Genomic DNA, 9,727 nt, shown 5'->3' with positions numbered 1-9,727 from the left:
ACCGGGGTGGACAAGGCGCGGAGTGTCAGGACCAGGGTGGACAAGGCGCAGAATGGCAGGACCGGGGTGGACAAGGCGCAGAGTGTCAGGACCAGGGTGGACAAGGCGCGGAGTGTCAGGACCGGGGTGGACAAGGCGCGGAGTGGCAGGACCGGGGTGGACAAGGCGCGGAGTGGCAGGACCGGGGTGGACAAGGCGCGGAGTGGCAGGACCGGGGTGGACAAGGCGCGGAGTGTCAGGACCGGGGTGGACAAGGCGCGGAGTGGCAGGACCGGGGTGGACAAGGCGCGGAGTGGCAGGACCGGGGTGGACAAGGCGCGGAGTGGCAGGACCGGGGTGGACAAGGCGCGGAGTGTCAGGACCGGGGTGGACAAGGCGCGGAGTGTCAGGACCGGGGTGGACAAGGCGCGGAGTGTCAGGACCGGGGTGGACAAGGCGCGGAGTGTCAGGACCGGGGTGGACAAGGCGCAGAGTCGCAGGACGACAAAGTGGACAAGGCACAGAGTGGCAGGACCAGGGTGGACAAGGCGCGGAGTGTGAACGGCTTTAATGCTCGCTGTGGCGGGCGGAGCTCAGCAGAAGGGAGCGTAGTGCTCAGAGGCGTCACCTGGCGCACGAGTCCTCGCCACACTGCGGACAAGGGGCCCGTCGGGCCTTCATGAGCACACATATGGGCCAGGCCTGCCTGTGGCTCTAAACAGCGTAGCCTGGCAGCACCCCCAGCCCCCGTGGCCTCATCCTGGGGCTCAGCGGAACCTGCTCACCTGGGGCGGGTCCTGCCCGCTGGCACCAGCCTCCTCAGCGATGCCCAGGGCCTGCAGAATGTGCTCCCGGGGGACGTAGTCACCTGGCGACTTCTGCACGAAGTGTAGCAGTACCTGCTCCCCGCCTGCAGTGGCGGAAGGATGTCAGGGACCCCCAGGGCTCTGCCCGCCCCCGCCACGGCGGAGGCAGCAGCTGGCGGGGAGGGAGGGGGCAGGGAGCAGCAGCAGGAGACTGCCCACCTTTGGTGACCACCAGCAGCCCCCCGCTCTGCAGCACGTCTCCTGACAGGTTCCCCTGGATGCCGACAGCCTTGGCCTGGAGGAGGGCACTGGTCAGGTCAGTCCTGGACAGAGGCCCCAGGGTCCCCACCACCAAGCTGTCACTGACCTTGGCAGCCACCTCCCGCACGGGCCTCCCCAGGGCAGCTGGCAGGATGGTCAGGCTGCTGTATCTGCAGACACGTGAGCTCGAACCCTGCCCACCACCAGCCCCCAGAGCACGCGGCAGCCCAGGGCAGGGGCCTGAGAGGGCAGCGGGCAGCTTGGATGACCTCTGGGCTGCTGGGCTCTACCAGCTGCTGGTGCCAGTCAGCAAGGTCCCTTGTGACCCGCCCCCCTTGCCTGGGCACCGCACCATCACCAGGAGTCCTGGATGAGGGCCCAGGGCTGAGGGCGCTGGAGTGGCCGGGGGCCTGGGGCAGCAGGGAGCCGCCGAGGCAGCCCCCACACTCACCGCCTGAAGCCCAGCTCCTTGTAGAAGTGCTTGGTCTCATCCAGGAAGAGCTCTGGAAATCAGGGGCAAGAGTGTGCAGCCCCCGCCCTGCGCCCAGCCCCCAGGCCCCGGGCATGCAGCGAAGGGAGTGGCCTCGACAGCGCGGGCCAGCTCCGCTGACAGGAGGAGCTTAGGCAGGGCCAGCAGAGACTGGTCGGGGCACCGCTGGGCAGAGGAACAGGGACCTGGAGGAGGGGGCGGCAGCTCAAGGGGCGAGAGGGATGAGGAGAACGGGCACATAGCCAGGCGACTCCTGGGGAGGAGGGCCGGGGTTGGGCAAGAGGGACGGCAGTGCCCCTCCCTTGGGCGAGGGGCTGCTACGTGGGCGGGGCCACCTGGGCACCTCCGGTGAAGTAGCCGCCGTCCAGGAACTCCTGCAGGCCCAGGGCCTCGGGCCCCACGCCCACCAGGCGCACCCCGTGCCGCTGCAGGACCGCGCCCAGGCCGCTGAGGTCCCTGGCGATCCAGCGACACACGACGCAGCCGAAGCGCCGCAGTCCGGCCACCACGCACGTCTGGTCCTGCCACAGGCTGCGCAGCTCCACGGCCTGCGGGGCGGGGCGGGGCGGCGGTGAGGGCCGCGCGCCCACCGCCCTCCGCACCCCTGCGCCCGCCGGCCTCACCTCCCCGGTCACCGCGTGCTTCAGGACACACGCGCCCACGCGGGCAAGGTCCAGGGCGCTCATGGCCGCCGCCGCTCGCCGCGCTCTGGGCTCCCGACGCCGGTCACGCACCTGCGCGCCCGCCGGGGTCGCGCTCCGCAGGAGCTTCTAGCCCGCCCCGCCCCGCCCCGCCCGGCCCGGCCCCGCCTCGCCTCCTGGCACCGCACCGCCCCTGGCACCGCCTCCTGACCTCGCCCCACCCCTGGCACCGCCTCCCGGCACCACCCGGCCCCTGGCACCGCCTCCTGGCACCGCCCCGCCCTGGCACCGCCTCCTGCCACCGCACCGCCCCTGGCACCGCACCGCTCCTGGCACCGCCTCCTGGCACCGCCCCTAGTACCGCCTCTGGCACCGCCTCGCCTCTGGCACCGCCTCCTGGCCCCGCCCCGCCCCTGGCACCTCCTCCTGGCACCGCACCGCCCCTGGCACCGCCTCCTGCCACCGCACCGCCCCGTACCGTCCCCTGGCCCCGCCCCGCCTTCTGGAACGCCCCGCCCCTGGCCCCGCCTCCTGGCCCCCGCCCTCGCTCCGCCCTAGTAACCTCCCTCCCGGCCCCTCCCACCCTCGCTCCGCCTCCAGCCGCCCCCTGGCCCCGCCCCGCCCCAGACTCCGCCCCTCCTCACCTCCCTGGCACCATCCCGCCCCAGACTCTGCCCCTTCCCCACCTCCTGGCCCCGCCCCCGCCCAGGCTAACCCCCATATGTCTCCGCTCCCAGGCTCCCCCCCACCCCCCGCAGCCCCCGCGGCCCCGCTGCTCCGCCACCCCCTAGAGTCCGCCTCTGCGGGGTCCAGCCTGCGGCTCGGCCACCTACGGGCACGTGCGTGAGCTCATCACCCTGAGACGGGGCGGGGCGGGGCGGGGCGGAGCTGGGCGCCTGCGCAGAGCGCGGGGCTGCGGGGACCGGCGCGGGCTGGGCCCCGGTGCCGTCCGCGGTGGAAGCGGCGGCAGGTCCGCAGCGGGGTTCCGGCCAGCAGGGATGCACACCGAGGTGACTCAGAAGATGCAGGGCAGCATCCTTCAGCGTGGTTTTGTTTCAGCCTAAAAACTGAAATCGCAGCATTTTCAGTGGCGTGCCAGAGCTGGCTGGCGTCATGCCTACGTGTGGTGCCTAAGCCACCGTTCAGGCGCTGCGACCTCCTTAGGACCACCCGGAGCGCCGAGCCAGCGGCCCTGGATGGACATGCGTGGGGTCTGGGTGCTGGGGCGCGCCACGCGCCTCCACCCGTGCCCGGGGAAGCTCCGCCGCGCCAGCTGCGGTTCAGGGCCAGCTCTGCCCCTGCACCTGCGGCAATCTCTATGTCCCGCTGTGGGCAGGTGACCCGCCTTCTCTCTAGGCCTCTTCTTTCCCAGTTGCAGGGGAGATAAGGATTTGCCATCATCGGAGCACAGCCTGAAGGCAAGGCACACTCTGCATGGCCCCGTGTCCCATGCACAGGGGCACTCACCCACGTGGGTAGGATAACAAGCCTCAGGTAGTTTAGGTTTATTGGGTTGTTCCCATCACAGTGCTTCCTTTCCTCTGTGTTTATGTGTAACTTCTTTGTGCTCTGTTGACTTGTAAATATTGTTTTTCTCTTCTCCTTAAGTCCTTTGTATAGCATATTTAGAGCAATGACCTTTCTGTGTGGGCACAGGAAAACAGTAGTAGACGCTATGCTTTTGTTGTTTGGGAGTCATTTGACGCTAAATAATATTTTCCTCCTGGGCATCTGGTCTCTCGATCTAAGCCTCAGCTGCCCTTACTTCCTAGCACCCCCAAAATCAGGGTCCCGACGAGGGACAGGATGGACCCAGGGCAAGCGGTGAGTTATTTGCCACCCTGGCATCGAGATGGACCTGGCCAAAGTGCCTAATGCTTAACTTTAAGTTAAGAGCTTGGTCATGAACAGATGCTGTCATGATCCAAAAAGTAATAACTAGATTTGGACCCTGCTAGGGTTAGGAATGATTAATCTGGCCTGAGCACTGTAGTCTGAGTCTGTGGCAAGATGTTTCCAGGAGAGCTGCCTTACAAGCTTCACTGTATCTCTTACTGTGTCCATACAAAAATAACTAAAGGAGAAAAACACCTTAAGTGGTATTTTGCCCGTGGGCCGTCAGGAAGGGCTTCCTTATGCTGTCAGCAGCCGGGAGAGATGAGCAGGATTGAGGATAACTAATCAGCAACCAGCCTTGTCCTCGTTCTTCCTTCACCTGCCCATTCTCAGTCTTGTCCATACACAGCAGCTTGAGAGCACTGAATGCGGGTGGCGAGAGAGAGCTGCCCGGAGAGCCCTCGAACACACATCCTTCCGAGGGAGTATATATATATATATATATATATATATATATATATATATATATATATATATATTTGCTTTTTGGGTCACACCTGGCGATGTACAGGGGTTACTCCTGACTCTGCACTCAGGAATTACTCCTGGTGGTGCTCAGAGGACCATATGGGATGCTGGGAATTGAACCCGGGTCGGCTGCATGCAAGGCAAACGCCCTACCACTGTGCTATCGCTCCAGCCACAAGGGAGTATTCTTTACATGCGTGCGCCCGCCCCCTCGTTCACATGCATAGTCGCACTCCCCTTCATGCACACAAGCATGTACTCACTCTTACACTCAACTCATGCACTCACCCTCATTTGCACATGCACACACTCTGTACTCACACCCTTGGTCACACTCACACCTGTGTTCACACTAACCTTCACACCCTTATTCACACTGACACGCTTATGTAGTCACACCCTTATCACTCATGCACTTGTTCACACATTCACATGCACACACTCCTATTCACGAGCATGCACATGCCCTCATTCACACTTGCACACTCATGCAACCACCCAGGTGACACACATGTGCTCACACTTGTATGTGCCTATGCTCTCATACACCCACACATGTACTCACACAGCAGCCCCAGTGTTGGGGCTCCAGACCCCCCTCACCTTTCTGGAACAGTGAAGGGTAGGGTCCGGATAAGCACAGGGGCTGACCTGGCTTACGGCCCCGGGAGCCGTGCCAGCAGTGGTGCCAGAGTGAGGGTGTGTGCAGGAGAGGGAGGAGGGGACAGCAGTGACAGGCCGTGGGCAGAGAACTCCCAAGGCTTCCAATGTGCGGAGAAGCATGCCTGGCCGGCCCTCACCGGACGCACGTCTGGAGCTGCACCCACCTTGCGTGCGTCGGTCCCTGGCTTCCATTCCCACCCCACGTTAAGGCCAAAGCCAGGAGCCCCCATAGTCAGGAGCTCTGGGGACTCCCAGCTTCTTCCTGGGGACCCTCGGGACTGCAGAGCAGAGGGGGTCCTGCCTGCCATGGCCCTGAGAATAGATGGGCATGGTCGATGGAGTCCCAGAAACGGGGACTCTAGCACCGTGGGTCCGGACTGGCCAGTGGGGTCCCTGAGCAAAGAGCTGGCCCTGACCGGGTTCTGCAGGACCTAAACCAGCCTCAGCACCACAGCCACGGCTGGGCAGGTCCCATCCCCAGCAGCACGGTCCCGGGGCCTGGCCATCCTAGGGGACAAGAATACTGTCCTGGGCAGTCGAGGACTCATCACAGGGGAAGGGTGTGGTCCTGGGGCCGGGAGCCACCGTGGGCACCAGTGCCAAGAGCAGGACTATGGGTGGGGCACGGTGAGGTGTGTGGAGTCATGCAATGTTCTGGAGGTGGTGCGGTGTGCGTGGCACAGCCCACTGGGCATGTCACCCCAATGACAAGCGAGAAGCAGGAGGGCCCTCGGGGGCGACGCTGTGGAATGTTGTAGGGAGCACAGGTCGTTCCCGAGGGTGGCTGCCAGCTCCCTCGTCCGATCCCAACAGGAAACTCTGCTGGCTTTGGGGGTCTACGGGGAGGCCCACGCAGCCTCATGGAGTGCAGAGCCGGGGTGGGCGACCCCTTGCCCCACTGCCCGCCACACACACATGCACACTCACGCTTGTGTCCCCAGTGCCCCAGACAGCTTTGCTGACAGCCACTGTCCGGGTGCGGGGCCGAGACGGGGTGCTCTGGCCTCCTTGCTGCTCAGGGGTGTGCCCTGGGCAGCCCCGGTGTCCACAGATGGGTCCCACCCCCAAACAGGTGTGATGTGCAACAGGCCCTGCCCCATCTCTCTAGTCCCTCCAGAAGGCTCGCGGGTGTGTCCACTGCCCTGCCCTCATGGTCTGAGGTGGGGGCGCCTTCCTGTCATGCCTCCCCTCCCTCCTGGACGCTGCTGAGCACTGGCCCCGGGTCACCCCAGACTCTCAGCTCTTCCCGCCAGGGGGCAGCAGCCAGTCCTTCTCCCACGGTCCCGCCCTGGGGTGGGCCCCGCCCCAGCCCCACCCCCAGGCGCAGGGCTGCCAGCAGGTGCGCTGGCCTTGGGGAGAGCGCGGGGGCAGAGGGGAGCCCCCAGCCCACCTTCTGGGCAGACGACCACGGGGCTGGGCTGCTCGGTCCTCACAGATGCCGGGTGGCAAGTTGCTGCTCCTACTTGGGACGTGCTTGGGGGCGTCCCAGGGTCTCCGCACACGGAGGGGGTCGGTGTCCACAGGACCGGGTCTGTCTGAACAATGACTGCAGGGGGTCCCCACAGCAGCCCAGAGGGGCGACAGCACGGTGAGGCCCCAAGCGTGTGGGACGCCACAGCCCCGCTGCTGCATCTGGGGGGAGGCGGGGGGGCAGGGGGCGCTGGCGGAATAGCGGCCAGCCTGGCCCCCCAGCCCCCTCCTGGGCAGCTCCGGCTGACTCCCTCTCCCTGGGGTGGCCAGGTAGGTGGTGCCTGCCGGCTGCCCGCCCCGCCCTCCCGCCCTTTTGTGGCCGAGCAGCTGGCGGCCAGCCCTTTATCTGGGGCTGTGGGAAAGCGGGCGGCCACTCGCACAGGCCCTGCAAAGCGGATTAGCCCGCCCAGCAGCCCACTCCCGGCCTGGGGGTCCTGTACCTGCCCCCGCCCTCCGGAGCAGCCCCCACCCCCCACGGCACACCTGGAGACACCTGCATCTGCTCGGGCGCCCCCACAGGCCCTGGCTGACCGGTCCCTGTCCTGCACGGCCGGGGCCCCCAGGAACCAGCCCCCCTCGCTCTGGCAGGAACGCAGTGGGGGTCATCAGAGGGCAGACGACAAGGGTGTTTGCAGGCTTCAAAGAGACCCGGGAGCCTGGGAAGCTGCTTCCAAGAAGGCGGGATTGCTCCCGGCACACCCTCTCTGCTGAGTGTCTAGGCATCGATGTACACGCACAACACACAGCACTGAGGGCTACACACACACACACACACACACACACACACACACCTCTGAGGACACACACAGCGCTGAGGGCTACACACACATACACACACACACCTCTGAGGACACACAGCACTGAGGGCTACACACACACACACACACACACCTCTGAGGACACACAGCGCTGAGGGCTACACACACACACACACACACCTCTGAGGACACACACACAGCACTGAGGGCTACACACACACACACACCTCTGAGGACACACACAGCGCTGAGCGCTACACACACACACCTCTGAGGACACACACACAGCACTGAGGGTTACACACACACACACAGCTCTGAGGGCTACTTGCACACACACACTGCTCTGAGAGCTACACACAAACATCTCAGGGCTACACACAAAGCTCTGAGGGCTACACACAGATCTCTGAGAGCTATACACACACAGTTCTGAGGGCTGCACACACACAGACATGCTGCTCTGAGGGCTACACACACACACACACACACAGAGTTCTGAGGGCTACATGCACACACATACACAGCTCTGAAGGCTTAGGCACGTGCGCGCACACACACACAGAGCTCTGAGTGTTCCGGATACACACACACACAGAGTGAGTGTTCTGGATACACACACACACAGAGCTGAGTGTTCCGGATACACACACACACAGAGCTCTGAGTGTTCCGGATACACACACAGAGTGAGTGTTCTGGATACACACACACAGAGTGAGTGTTCTGGATACACACACACAGAGCTCTGAGTGTTCCGGATACACACACACACACACAGAGCTGAGTGTTCTGGATACACACACACAGAGCTGAGTGTTCTGGATACACACACACAGAGCTGAGTGTTCTGGATACACACACACAGAGAGAGAGAGCTCTGAGTGTTCCGGATACACACACACAGAGCTGAGTGTTCTGGATACACACACACAGAGCTGAGTGTTCTGGATACACACACACAGAGTGAGTGTTCTGGATACACACACACACAGAGCTGAGTGTTCTGGATACGCACACACACAGAGCTCTGAGTGTTCTGGATACACACACACAGAGTGAGTGTTCTGGATACACACACACAGAGTGAGTGTTCTGGATACACACACACACAGAGCTCTGAGTGTTCTGGATACACACACACAGAGTGAGTGTTCTGGATACACACACACAGAGTGAGTGTTCCGGATACACACACACAGAGCTGAGTGTTCTGGATACACACACACACACAGAGCTCTGAGTGTTCTGGATACACACACACACACAGAGCTCTGAGTGTTCTGGATACACACACACAGAGTGAGTGTTCTGGATACACACACACAGAGTGAGTGTTCTGGATACACACACACAGAGTGAGTGTTCTGGATACACACACAGAGTGAGTGTTCTGGATACACACACACACAGAGCTCTGAGTGTTCTGGATACACACACAGAGTGAGTGTTCTGGATACACACACACACAGAGCTCTGAGTGTTCTGGATACACACACACAGAGTGAGTGTTCTGGATACACACACACAGAGTGAGTGTTCTGGATACACACACACAGAGCTCTGAGTGTTCTGGATACACACACACAGAGTGAGTGTTCTGGATACACACACACACAGAGTGAGTGTTCTGGATACACACACACAGAGTGAGTGTTCCGGATACACACACACAGAGCTGAGTGTTCTGGATACACACACACACACAGAGCTCTGAGTGTTCTGGATACACACACACAGAGTGAGTGTTCTGGATACACACACACAGAGCTCTGAGTGTTCTGGATACACACACACAGAGTGAGTGTTCTGGATACACACACACACAGAGCTCTGAGTGTTCGGGATACACACACACACAGAGTGAGTGTTCTGGATACACACACACACAGAGCTCTGAGTGTTCCGGATACACGCACTCGGCTCCTGTGGGGTCACTGCAGCTCTCGCCAAACCCTGCGCCCAGGATGTGGCGGCAGCACAGTCCCCTGCAGGCGGCTGCGTCTGGGGCACCGGCACAGGGCAGGGGGCACCTGGGCTCCGCCCAGCAGGAACCTGGACACCTTGGAGGCCAGTGGGACTGGCCAGACACCCTCTCCGGCGCAGTCCTGGGGAAGGAGCAGAAAGGAGCTTGGGAGCCCTCCCCCCTCCACCACAGGGGTGCAGGAGCCCCCAGCCGGGAGTGGGGGTGACCCGGGTGCAGGTGCTGAGTGGGGGTGCTTCCTGCAGGCATTGCTGAGCTCACAGGGGTCCCTGGTGGGGCTGCAGGGAAGGAGAAGGGGCCCCGGGAGGCCT

General features: G+C 62.8%; 1 protein-coding gene across 2 annotated transcripts; it reads right to left on the bottom strand.

Moving 5' to 3' along the window:
• Positions 1-521: 521 nt before the first annotated feature.
• Positions 522-2,656, bottom strand: PRXL2B (peroxiredoxin like 2B). 2 transcript variants are annotated; one of them, XM_055137823.1, is made up of 7 exons: positions 2,160-2,656; positions 1,880-2,084; positions 1,498-1,549; positions 1,153-1,216; positions 1,005-1,080; positions 765-889; positions 522-654 (listed from the first exon to the last, which is right to left on the bottom strand). In XM_055137823.1, exons 1-7 carry the CDS (start codon positions 2,220-2,222, stop codon positions 604-606), a joined length of 636 nt encoding a protein of 211 aa, XP_054993798.1. In that variant the 5' UTR covers positions 2,223-2,656; the 3' UTR covers positions 522-603. The 2 variants fall into 2 exon arrangements, with proteins under 2 accessions (XP_054993798.1, XP_054993799.1); XM_055137824.1 differs by having other exon boundaries at positions 522-630; positions 2,160-2,643.
• Positions 2,657-9,727: the final 7,071 nt, after the last annotated feature.

Source organism: Sorex araneus, chromosome 5 (assembly GCF_027595985.1).
Source record: "Sorex araneus isolate mSorAra2 chromosome 5, mSorAra2.pri, whole genome shotgun sequence".
NCBI lineage: Eukaryota > Metazoa > Chordata > Mammalia > Eulipotyphla > Soricidae > Sorex > Sorex araneus.
The sequence above is the reverse complement of the archived record's forward strand: the minus strand, read 5'-3'. Positions and strand labels throughout refer to the sequence as shown.

Coding starts and splice junctions, on each gene's coding strand:
- PRXL2B (XM_055137823.1), bottom strand. CDS start 2,222: ATGAGCGCCCTGGACCTTGCCCGCGTGGGCGCGTGTGTCCTGAAGCAC. Junction 890..1,004: donor GCTGCTGGTGGTCACCAAAG/GTGGGCAGTCTC, acceptor CCGCCACTGCAG/GCGGGGAGCAGGTACTGCTA. Junction 655..764: donor GCGGGCAGGACCCGCCCCAG/GTGAGCAGGTTC, acceptor GTGCTCATGAAG/GCCCGACGGGCCCCTTGTCC.